Source organism: Magnolia sinica, chromosome 8 (genome assembly GCF_029962835.1).
Source record: "Magnolia sinica isolate HGM2019 chromosome 8, MsV1, whole genome shotgun sequence".
Taxonomy (NCBI): Eukaryota; Viridiplantae; Streptophyta; class Magnoliopsida; order Magnoliales; family Magnoliaceae; genus Magnolia; species Magnolia sinica.
The window spans coordinates 28649991-28662232 of NC_080580.1; the positions used below are offsets into that span (position 1 = coordinate 28649991).

Here is a 12242-nt window from a genome sequence, read left to right on the forward strand (position 1 = left end):
AATCAATGCATGCCTATCATAACTTAGTTACTATCCTAAGGCTCATCGCCTCAATGCAGAAGCAAGGTATGCTCGAGGTCACTACAAAGGGCTCGTCACCAATCAATGTAGGCCGACAGCACGAATATAGTGTCCCATACCATCATAATCGGCTCACGAGTCTGGTGTGCTCACTGGTTACTACGGGGAGGCTCGTCACCCCAGCGTAGGCCGACAGTTCGACCACGGTGTCCCATACCACCATGCCCGGCTCATGAGTCTTAGCGGATCAAGGTACAATAGTTAACGGAATTGCATTGGTAAGTTTGGTACCCTAGATTCAAGCAATAGCGTCCATACATGGTGTACATCCACTAGGACAATCGGGTTACTTGACAAACTCGACTAGGACGAGCGCACGTTGAGTTGAACGACATAGAGTGCGCAAATACTCCGTGTGGCCAAACCACTGCCGACAACCCTAATACGACTCGGTTTCGTCAAACACGTCCTACGTGGCGAAATCAAGCTCGGCCACGAACTCAAGGATTGTTACCGATTTCCTGGACTATTCCATAGTCCCAAACACATTCAATTATAACAAATATTCATACTAACAATTTAGAACAGTAATGGAATAACTATGCTAATCATACAGTATGTGAGCATTTGAAGAATATCAACTTAACATGAATTTACACATAAGTAGTGCTTGAATTTAAACAACAAAGAATGTAAATTGCGTGTAAGAAATCATACACATCAATAGGGTAGTTAAGAATCTCTTCTCAATGCCCATAATAAGTTAATATATTACATACTTAACCATTCAGACATTTCTACAAACACTTAGACTACATAGTCCAACATACATGAAGTATGTTAGTGATAACACACATTTGGACAATTCCTTTCGCTGAGTTGACACACATACAACTAACACAAGTACAAGACAATTAATCATGGTAAACACATGTTCATATTTTATACGTATACGATACTCCCTACATATACATAGAATACACAAATCTCAATATATCTCATATATAACAGAAACGCAATATAAACATCGCAGTTGGCATGTGAAATTACATCCACAACAATAATAAACCATTACCCAACATTGAAAGCCTTGAAAATCATAACCTATACGAATATAGTCTGCACCTTAAACTAAAAAAAATGCACAGATCTGATTCAGACAATAAGTCTTCGTCAACGGCGATTAGAAAACCTAAGGCATGAATAGAAAAGAGCTACATCAACACTTAGACAAGTCTAAGCTCTAAAACAGGCTAGGGTTTGATTGACTTACCCCAGAAGGAACTTAAAATCGCCGGTATAACGATTCAAAAATGATGGTTTAGGGATACAGAGTAACAAGAAAGAATCTCAAGATGATTCACCAACTTTTCTCTCACTTTCTCTCTTTTCCTCTCTCTTTCTTAGCTGGGGTTAGAAAATTCGTATGGAATAGAGAGTGAGAGTTTTAAGGTCTTTATATAGGCCTAAAATGGATGAAAATAGCCCCAGGGCCAAGGTATACTTAGGTTATAACCAAATCAGGCCTATACTGGTCCAATGGAGTACTTCTGGTGGTCCTTTCTCCACGTGCGGTCGGACTTAAGCTCACTGACCATGGATCTAGGTCAGTCTGAGTTTTCGTACCAATCAGATTTACAGATCAGCCGTGGCGGACCACTCTCAATTCAACAGTCACCGAAACTCGATAAGGTCCACAAGCACTATGACATGCCAAGGCCATCTTCCCTGATCCGGTGGTAAAATTGGGTCAGAATCCAACGGTCAGAAAGCTTAGAATCGGTGCGCAAGCGACACCACTCAGATTTCATAAATTATATTTAATTTCTCAGCTTTCTCACACTCTTTACTTTGGACTCAAGCAAATCAACCCAGGACATCGTCTGGACTTGATTTTTGAGGTGATGGTCAAGCCCAACAAGATGATCATAATTGTCTAAGATCATCGCTATCGGACTTTCGACGCGCGGTCCAGGTCCGATACAAAGTGTCCAAGTACTCCCGAGAGCAACTGGATTTAGCGTTGAATCCAAGATTTCAGGGTAACATAGCGTTAACGATTCTACAGGTTTTGAGTCCTGCAGATCAAATTTAAAGTGATTGATACTAATTTCACAAGCAATTGAGTTTAACGCTAATTAACCCACACATAACTTCTAAGGAATTCGAGGTGGTACTCGAGTCTTTACACGAAATTTTTCGGGTCATTACAGCTTCACTTTCTTTTCTTTCGGCACATTCATGTAATCAAAATACCACTCTACTTCGGCTAATCAATTGAGGAAGTCTTTGATACGCAATAAGCCATTAAAACTGGAAAGTTCGGTCTTACCTAGATAGTCTTTTTCAGCATGATCTAGTCGATCATCTCCATGGACCGACTGTCGGACAATGACACTACCAACGATCTAGTTGATGGAGCTCGATTCAGCTGGGATAACCCTACAATTTACCTCCAGAAGCATTATACGGAAAATGGGGTTATACAGTATAGTGATCATGGTCGGCGAAGCGTCACCTTAGGGTCGGAGTATAATTAGAGCATCCGTAATACGGTCGAGGATTGTCTATAGACTTTGCATGGTTAACCGATTCTCATGGTGAAAAGCTTTCATTCTTTCCGATATATAACGAATCCCTGAATCATCGTCCAAAAGATTTTGATCCATTCCATCGTTAGTTGTCATCGCTCGAGGGGAGTTCTCGCTCTAATACCAGTTGGTGCAAAGAAGGACATGATGAGGTTGATCACTGTCTTCCTCAAGGGATAACTACTCTGAACCCACAGAGCTTTCCAGACTCCTTATATAGCTTCCTTGAATCCATGAGGGATAAAAGTAAGAATAATTCCTAATAAATTCGAAATAACTTGATTTATTATAAAAAAAAATAAAATTACAACTTTTAAATAAGGAACTCAAACATAAGATGGAGTTTTAGACTTAGAGTCCAACTCAAACACGCTAAAATCTTAAAGTAAGCTTATTATTTATAGATCACCTCTATTCTACTAGACTTCATTGTTTTCAATTAGAAATAGTAAGTGTCCAATTTGGCCCAACCACATTTTTCTCCTAACTTTTCTAAGCCCTTTTCATGTTGGGCACGACTTCTACAACTCAGAGGATCAAAAGTTATACTCGAATTAAACTTGTTATTTACAGTAAAAATGAAATTAAATGAGACTTTTAACCATAGATACGACGGAATCTCACAAATCCAGCATGGGCAACCTGGCATGATGGGGTTGTTTGGATTAAGTAGGTTCTCCCACCCAAAATCATATATAATATTTTTTTTTTTTTTTTTTTTTTTTTTTTTTTTTTTTTTTTTTTTTTTTTTTTTTTTTTTTTTTTTTTTTTTTTTTTTTTTTTTTTTTTTTTTTTTTTTTTTTTTTTTTTTTTTTTTTTTTTTTTTTTTTTTTTTATTATCACGGTCTCATCTACATGGATTGTGTATTAGGCTCATATTGATTTTCCACGGCAAAACTCCAGTGGGTTGCCACCTTCTATTACTAACTTTGATCGACATTAATGAATTTTAATTAATGATCCGGACGGTTCATCATGTGGGGCCTACTTATGATTGTGCATCCCTCTCAGAAGGATATTTGGATGTGATGATCCTAACATTTAATTAGTGTCCAAATGATCCCCGCTAATTATAACATGGAAGGTTTTGATCTCGGTTGTCCAACACTTGGGGCTGAACTTTATTTGAGGATTTCTTTAAAAAAAGAAAAGTGATTAGATGATCCTAGCCATCCGATCACTGGCTAGGAAAGTAGATGGTCTATATCGATTGTAATAAAGTGGCCCGCTGTTGTGGACTGCTCATCATGTGGGATCATTTCTGATTGGCCATCCCTGTTAAAAAGTGTTTTGACATATCTCTATCTATTCAATTAATTGTTAGTACGATGTACGGTATGTATTAATGATAAGGAAGGTCTAATCATTGATCTGCACCATACCATACATGATGTGGGATGCGGATTGGCTGGTGTACCACACACAGCAACCAAGCTGGTGTGTTGACGTCACCAAGTTTCCGTGAGTCCTGCCATGAGGTATGAGTTATATCAAAACCGTCCGTACACTTGGTGAGTTAGTCGTAAGTGTTTATCCTAAAAATAAGACAGATCCCAAAATCAAGTGGACCACACTGTAAAAAGCAGTGGAGAGTTGAACGCCTTCCATCGAAATCCTGTTGGGGTCACAGAAATTTTGGATCAATATAATATTTGTTTTTGCCTTTCACCCAGGTCTTTGTTACCTTATGAGCAGATTGGATGGAAAGTAAATATCACGGTGGGCCGTACAAATGTTTTAACGGTAAGAATCATTATCTCCATTGCTATCTGTGATGTGGTCCACTTGAGCTATGAAAATTACTTATTTTGATATTAAGTTCTAAAATGATCTCTCCAAATTGATGAACGGTGTAGATATGATAAATACATGATTGTGAGGCCCATGTAACTTTGATCTCCTTTGAACCGTTCGTACAACTCGGACCTCGAGAGGCGTCCTCGCTCGTCTTCGCACGACACGTTCCCACACAATCTAGGTTGCTGATGTGTGGTACACCAGCCAATCCGCTTACCATGATGTGAGGCCCACCTTCCATTGCTATTGCTCCTCAATCTTAAAAGTCACTGATAAACCCAACATCATGGACAGTCTCCTCATGAGCATACATCAATTGAGCCACACAAACACAGCAAAACTGTACGGTTAAAGACCAACTGCAGCCAACGGTGCAAGATCAACCTGCATGACGTGCTCTTCCATCCGTACTGCTGAGGGAAGCGGATTGCGTTCTGACTAACTCATTAGCGTACCGAGTGAACTCTATGGGCCCAACTGCCATTCATGCATTTTATTCACTCCGTTCATCTCTTCTAATAGATAAGTTTACATTTACCGTTGAAAATTTTTTGGGGCCAAAAAAGTTTTATATCAAGTTGAAATTTATGTTTTTCCTTTATCCATGTATGTCTAATCTTTTGATCAGTTTGGATGACAAATAAATATCATTAAGAGCCTTAGAAAGTTTTCAACGATGGAAATCAATACCTATACTTTTTCCCGTGAAGTGGTCCACTTGAGCTTTTGATACGCATCAATTTTGAGTTCAACCCTTAAAATTATCTAAAAAAATAAATGGATGGCATGGATAAGCAACATGCATTCACGGTGGGCCCAAAAGAGTTTACTCGGTACAATAAGAGGCTACTGACTGATTCAGTATGCAATATGATTTCCCTGCGGAGTCCTAGAACGGTTAGTCAGTACGCTCTTATCATACTGAGTAAACTCTGTTGAGCACCCACCGTGGATGTATGTAGTTTATCTATGCTGTCCATCCGTTTTTTGTAATCATTTAAAGGGTCGAGCCTAAAATTTAGTAATATCCAAAGCTAAAGTTTATTATACCATTGGAAACAGTGGGAATAATGATTTCTACGGTTGAAACTATTTTGTGCTCCACAATAATGTTTATTTGTCATTTGATCTGTTTATAAAATCATACATACATGGATGAAGGGAAACACAAACATAAACTTGATCCAAAACTTCAGTGGCCCCTAAGAATTTTTCAATGGTAAACATTCAATTCACACTGCTTCCTATGTTGTGCCCATTTAAGATTTGGATATGCTTCATTTTTTAGATAAGGACTAAAATAATATGATAAAATGGTCGAACGAAGGGGATAAAATACATAAATCATGGTGTACCTCACAGAGTTTACTCAGTACGCCCATACTCACTACCTAATATGCTTCCTTCCCTTAGAACGAGCCCATGGCTCAAAGATGAGGAAGATCAGAAGCTTGAGTGGGCCGAAACTAAGTAGAGACACTGGAGTTGGAAAGACCACCGTCCAAAACCTTCTTGGGTCACTTAGGGCTTGTTTGGCCGAATGGATCCCATGGGATTAGGAGGGATGGGATGGATTTTTAAGGTAATGATGGTGGTGTCAGTGGATTGGTTTAAGATCCATGAGATTGCTACATCCCGGGACAAGTTCACCGAGTCTGTTTGGCACGTTTGATATATCCCGAGATTTTACCTTCCAATCCCTTCCAATCTGTCCATCCAGACATGCTCCAGACACAATTGAATGGGATTAGGAGGGATGGGATGGATTTTAAGGTAATGATGGCGGTGTCAGTGAATTGGTTTAAGAACCATTGGTTTGCTATATCCCGGGACAAGTTCATGGGTCTGTTTGACTCATTATACCATCCCATCCCTCCTAATCCCATGGAATCCGTCCGGCCAAACAAGCCCTTTATCTTTAGTTGGACCATTGATTGCGTCCGAACCCCACCATCCCCAATTGAGAACGGGTAGGAACTTTGAGTGGCCACCGTGACATATGGGTCTTATCCGCACCGTCCATCATTTTAGAATATAAGCTTCTAACTATTGCAGATCCAAGGATCAAGTGGACCACACCACACGAAGCAGCGGTGAGTTCAAACTTTTCTGGGCCCACTGTGATATTTATTTGCCATCCAACCTACTGATAAAGTTACTGAAGACAAAACACAAATATCAGCAAAACTTCCGTGGCCCGAAGTTTTCAATGGTAAGAGTTTAATCCCCATTGTCTAGTCTACGTGAGCCTCGGATCTGACTTATTTTTTGGTTTATACCCTAGAAAGATACGAAAAAAAAATGTATGGACGGTGTGGATAAGACCCATACATCACGGTAGCCACTCAAAGCTCCTGCCTGTTCTCGTATAGAGACATGCAGGGTAGGATGCAATCCGCGTCCCTTTATTTGCCATCGAACCGTTCATAAGGTGACTTCAAACCGGATGAACGGAAAACAGAAATAACAGCGAGACCAAAACTTCCGCAGTCGCCGAGAGATTTTAACGGTGGCCGTATACATTCAACTATTTTCTTTGGTGTGGTCCACTTGAGTTTAGGTCTTCCTCAATTCTGGGTCCAATACCTAACACAAGCTTGCAAAAATGGTGGACGGATCGGATGTCACACACACATTATGGTGGGCCACACAAATGAGTGAACACGCACTCAAACCGCACCCTCCCTTGTACTCAGCGGAAAAAAAGGCCAAGATTTTGTACACGCGTGCGTACGGCTAACACGCGCGGTGCTGTCTGTTCCAATCCCTATCGGAGAAGCAAAGAAAACAAAAGCAAGCACCCTCCGATCGCCTCCTCCTCAGACGCCTCTACATTACCAAAACCCAAAAGCAGGAAAAAAACCAAAGAAATCCCATCCCATCCCATCCCATCCGATCCGCTCTCCAAGTAGAGCTTCAGCTTTATATCTTTGATGCATATGTACTACTAATCTCAGATCATCACCATCATCGATCTTTGTGGTAGCCGTAATGCCGCCGAAACAGCAGGCGTCGAAAGCAGATATTGCGAAGAAGCAGAAGGTGGTGGAGGACAAGACTTTCGGGCTCAAAAACAAGAACAAGAGCAAGAATGTCCAGAAATACGTCCAGAGTCTCCATCAATCCGTCCAACCCAAACCTGATGCTTCCAAAGCCGCCGCCAAGGTTGGGTTTTCTTTCTTTCTTTCTTCCTTCTCATGATCATCCCTTAAAAAAAAATAAATTTTCCCTTCTAAAATTCTGTTTTGGTTGTCTTCGGCAGAAGAAGAAGGAAGAAGAGAAGGCAAGAGAGAAGGAGTTGAGCGATTTGTTCAAGATCGCCGTAAGTCAGCCCAAAGTCCCAGTTGGTATCTCTCTCTCTCTCTCATTCTTAATCTCTTCTATCACTTCTTGTATGGTATTTGGATTTTGGGTGCGTTTTCTATGAGGTTTTATTTGATGGGTTTTCTCAATGCATATTGGTTGTATTTGATTGGTTTTATGTTGGATGTGTGTATATTTTTAGACCCCTGCTTTTTTATGCACACACCCCTTTTCCCCTATTTTTTAGACAGCATATTTGGAATAGTACTGACACTTCTTTGGTGCCATAAGGAATATAGTGATTTCTTTTGTTTTTTTCCTTCTCTATTTGTTGGGTATTTGGATTTTGAGTTTATCTTCTATGAGATTTTATTTGATGGGTATTTTTTACTTGCATGCATATGATTTTCTTTGATGAGTTTTTTTATTTTTGGTTGACTATCTGTACTTTATAGGTAGCCACTATTTACGACTCCCTTTTGATGCATACTCCCCTTTTTTCTAATATTGGTATTAGAATAGTATTGGCATCCCCTTTTCTGGTACCATTTGATTACATGGTAGATTGTTAGTACACAAAAGAATAGTACATCTTTATTTTAGAGAAGTACTGGAGCATGATTCTAGAACAAGAAGTACATAAAAGGGGTATAAATGGCTGTTTCCAAATTTTATTTGTAAAAGAGGACAAATTTTAATTTTCTATTTATTTATTCTTGATCCTGGGGTATTTTCAGGTGTTGATCCTAAGTCCATACTATGCGAATTCTTCAAAGCCGGGCAATGTACCAAAGGTTTCAAGTGCAAGTTCTCACATGATTTGAATGTCCAGAGGAAAGGCGAAAAGATAGACATTTACAGTGATAAACGTGATGAAGGTAATAATGCTGATGACCAATTGTTGTTGTGGTTGTTTTTATTGTTGTTATTGTTACTATATAATTGTTGTTGTCTGGTTTAGAAACAATGGAGGATTGGGATCAAGAGACATTAGAGAAGGTTGTGGAGTCGAAAAAGATGGAGTATAATCAAAACAAACCGACTGAGATTGTGCGTGTTCTCTGCTCTCGTCTACCATTGCGTTTTCTTTTTCTTTGTCCAAACCATGTTCCCAGATTTCTAATCAAAGTAACTTGATAATATGCTCAACCTAGAAAATAATAATTTTTGTGCTGTGTTATTACGTTGCATGATGAGAACCACCCTGTATTTGTTTTGGATATCTTTTTGCATGATGAGGGATTATGGTTTAATTCATATTTCATTTGCATGATGGAGGTGCAATGGATGCATATTGAAGTTTGTAGAGAAGCTTGAGAAGATCTAAACCAAAAAATCAATCTTAAAAGTCACTGATAAACCCAACATCATGGACAGTCTCATCATGAGCATACATCAATTGAGCCACACAAACACAGAAAAACTGTACGGTTAAAGACCAACAGGACCCAACGGTGCAAGCTCAACCTGCATGACGTGCTCTTCCATCCTTCCTGCTGAGGGAAGCGGATTGCGTACTGAGTAACTCATTAGCTACCGAGTAAATTCTGCGAGCCCAACTGTCATTCATGCATTTTATCCACTCCGTTCATCTCTTCTAATAGATAATTTTACATCTACCGTTGAAAATTTTATAGGGCCAAAAAAGTTTTATATCAAGTTGATATTTGTGTTTTTCCTTTATCCATATATGTCTAAAATTTTGAACAGTTTGGATGACAAATAAATATCATTGAGAGCCTTAGAAAGTTTTCAATGTTGGAAATCAATACTTATTCTTTTTCCCATGACATGGTCCACTTGAGCTTTTGATACGCATCAATTTTGATTTCAACCCTTAAAATTATCTAAAAAATAAATGGATGGCATAGATAAACAACACGCATTTACAGTGGGCCCAATAGAGTTTACTCGGTACGATAAGAACCTACCGACTAATTCAGTATGCAATATGATTTCCCTGCAGAGTCTTAGAACGGTTACTCAGTACGCTCTTATTATATTGAATAAACTCAGTTGGGCGCCCACCGTAGATGTATGTAGTTTATTTATGCTATCCATCCGTTTTTTCTGATCATTTAAGGGGTTGAACCCAAATTTTTGTAATATCCAAAGCTAAAGTTTATCATACCACAGGAAACAGTGGGAATAATGGTTTCCACAGTTGAAACCATTTTGAGCTCCACAATAATGTTTATTTGTCATCTGACTTGTTCATAAGTTCATACAAACATGGATGAAGGGAAAACAGAAATATAAACTTAATCTAAAACTTCAGTGGCCTCTAAGAATTTTTCAACGGTAAACATTCAATTCACACTGCTTCCTATGCTGTGGCCCATTTAAGATTTGGATATGCTTCATTTTTTGGATAAGGATTAAAATAATCTGATAAAATGGTCGAACAGAAGGGATAAAATATACAAATCATGGTGAACCTCACAAAGTTTACTCAGTACACCCATAGCCACTACTTAATCTGCTTCCTTCCCTTAGAACAAGCCCATGACTCAAAGATGAGGAAGATCATAAGCTTGAGTGGGCCGAAACTACGTAGAGACATTGGAGTTGGAAAGATCACTGTCCAAAACCTTCTTGGGTCACTTAGGGCTTGTTTGGCCGGACGGATCCCATGGGATTAGGAGGGATGGGATGGATTTTAAGGTAATGATGGTGGTGTCAGTGGATTGGTTTAAGATCCATGGGATTGCTACATCCCGGGATAAGTTCACCGAGTCTGTTTGGCAGGTTTGGTATATCCCGAGATTTTACCTTCCAATCCATCCGTCCAAACATGCCCCAGACACAATTGAATGGGATTAAGAGTGATGAGATGGATTTTAAGGTAATGATGGTGGTGTCAGTGAATTGGTTTAAGAACCATGGGTTTGCTATATCCGGGACAAGTTCATCGAGTCTGTTTGACTCATTTTACCATCCCATCCCTCCTAATCCCATGGAATCCGTCCGGCCAAACAGGCCTTTTATCTTTATTTAGATCACTGGTTGCGTCCGAACCCCACCGTCCCCAGCTGAGAACGGGTAGGAACTTTGAGTGGCCACCGTGACATATGGGTCTTATCCGCACTGTCCATCATTTTTTTCCTATCATTTTAGAATATAAGCTTATAACTGATGCAGATCCAAGGATCAAGTGGACCACACCACACGAAGCAGCGGTGAGTTCAAACTTTTCTGGGCCCACTGTGATATTTATTTGCCATCCAACCTACTCATAAAGTTACCGAAGACAAAACACAAATATCAGCAAAACTTCTGGCCCGAAGTTTTCAATGGTAAGAGTTTAATCCCCATTGTCTAGTCAACGTGAGCCTTGGATCTGACTTATTTTTTGGTTTATACCCTAGAATGATACGAAACAAATGAATGGACGGTCTGGATAAGACCCATACATCACAGTAGCCAGTCAAAGCTCCTGTATGGGAAATACAGAGACAAGCGGGGTAGGATGCAATCCGCGTCCCTTTATTTGCCATCGAACCGTTCATAAGGTGACTTCAAACCGGATGAACGGAAAACAGAAATAACAGCGAGACCAAAACTTCCGCGGTCGCTGAGAGATTCTAACGGTGGCCGTCTACATTCAACTATTTTCTTTGGTGTGGCCCACTCGAGTTTTAAGTCTTCCTCAATTCTGGGTTCAATCCCTAACACAAGCTTGCAAAAATGGTGGACGAATCGGATGTCACACATACATTATGATGGGCCACACAAATGAGTGAACACACACTCAAACCGCACCCTCCCATGCACTCAGCGGAAAAAAAAGGCCAAGATTTTGTACACGCGTGCGTACGGCTAACACGCGCGGTGCTGTCTGTTCTAATCCCTATCGGAGAAGCAAAGAAAACAAAAGCAAGCACACTCCGATCGCCTCCTCCTCAGACGCCTCTATATTACCAAAACCCAAAAGCAGGTCAAAAACCAAAGAAATCCCATCCCATCCCATCCGCTCTCCGAGTAGAGCTTCAGCTTTATATCTTTGATGCATATGTAATACTAATCTCAGATCATCACCATCATCGATCTTTGTGGTAGCCGCAATGCCGCCGAAACAGCAGGCGTCGAAAGCAGATCTTGCGAAGAAGCAGAAGGTGGTGGAGGACAAGACTTTCGGGCTCAAAAACAAGAACAAGAGCAAGAATGTCCAGAAATACGTCCAGAGTCTCCATCAATCCGTCCAACCCAAACCTGATGCTTCCAAAGCCGCCGCCAAGGTTGGGTTTTCTTTCTTTCTTTCTTCCTTCTCATGATCATCCCTTAAAAAAAAATAAATTTTCCCTTCTAAAATTCTGTTTTGGTTGTCTTCGGCAGAAGAAGAAGGAAGAAGAGAAGGCAAGAGAGAAGGAGTTGAGCGATTTGTTCAAGATCGCCGTAAGTCAGCCCAAAGTCCCAGTTGGTATCTCTCTCTCTCTCTCTCTCTCTCTCTCACTCTTAATCTCTTCTATCTCTTCTTGCATGGTATTTGGATTTTGGGTGCGTTTTCTATGAGGTTTTATTTGATGTGTT

General features: G+C 40.0%; 2 protein-coding genes across 2 annotated transcripts in view; both read left to right on the plus strand.

Annotated features, from left to right (window-relative positions):
• Positions 1-7190: 7190 nt before the first annotated feature.
• Positions 7191-8864, plus strand: LOC131253152 (zinc finger CCCH domain-containing protein 11-like). Its single transcript, XM_058254010.1, has 4 exons — positions 7191-7574; positions 7672-7756; positions 8450-8590; positions 8674-8864. Exons 1-4 carry the CDS (start codon positions 7401-7403, stop codon positions 8847-8849), a joined length of 576 nt encoding a protein of 191 aa, XP_058109993.1. The 5' UTR covers positions 7191-7400; the 3' UTR covers positions 8850-8864.
• Positions 8865-11577: 2713 nt separating this feature from the next.
• Positions 11578-12242, plus strand: part of LOC131253151 (zinc finger CCCH domain-containing protein 11-like) — a 29382-nt gene continuing 28717 nt past the window's right edge. The window contains exons 1-2 of the mRNA XM_058254009.1: positions 11578-11950; positions 12048-12132. Of these exons, the coding sequence (XP_058109992.1) occupies positions 11777-11950; positions 12048-12132 (259 nt within the window). The 5' untranslated portion in view covers positions 11578-11776. The remainder of the gene's footprint in view (positions 11951-12047; positions 12133-12242) is intronic.

Coding starts and splice junctions, on each gene's coding strand:
- LOC131253152 (XM_058254010.1), top strand. CDS start 7,401: ATGCCGCCGAAACAGCAGGCGTCGAAAGCAGATATTGCGAAGAAGCAG. Junction 7,575..7,671: donor CTTCCAAAGCCGCCGCCAAG/GTTGGGTTTTCT, acceptor TGTCTTCGGCAG/AAGAAGAAGGAAGAAGAGAA. Junction 8,591..8,673: donor CAGTGATAAACGTGATGAAG/GTAATAATGCTG, acceptor TGTCTGGTTTAG/AAACAATGGAGGATTGGGAT.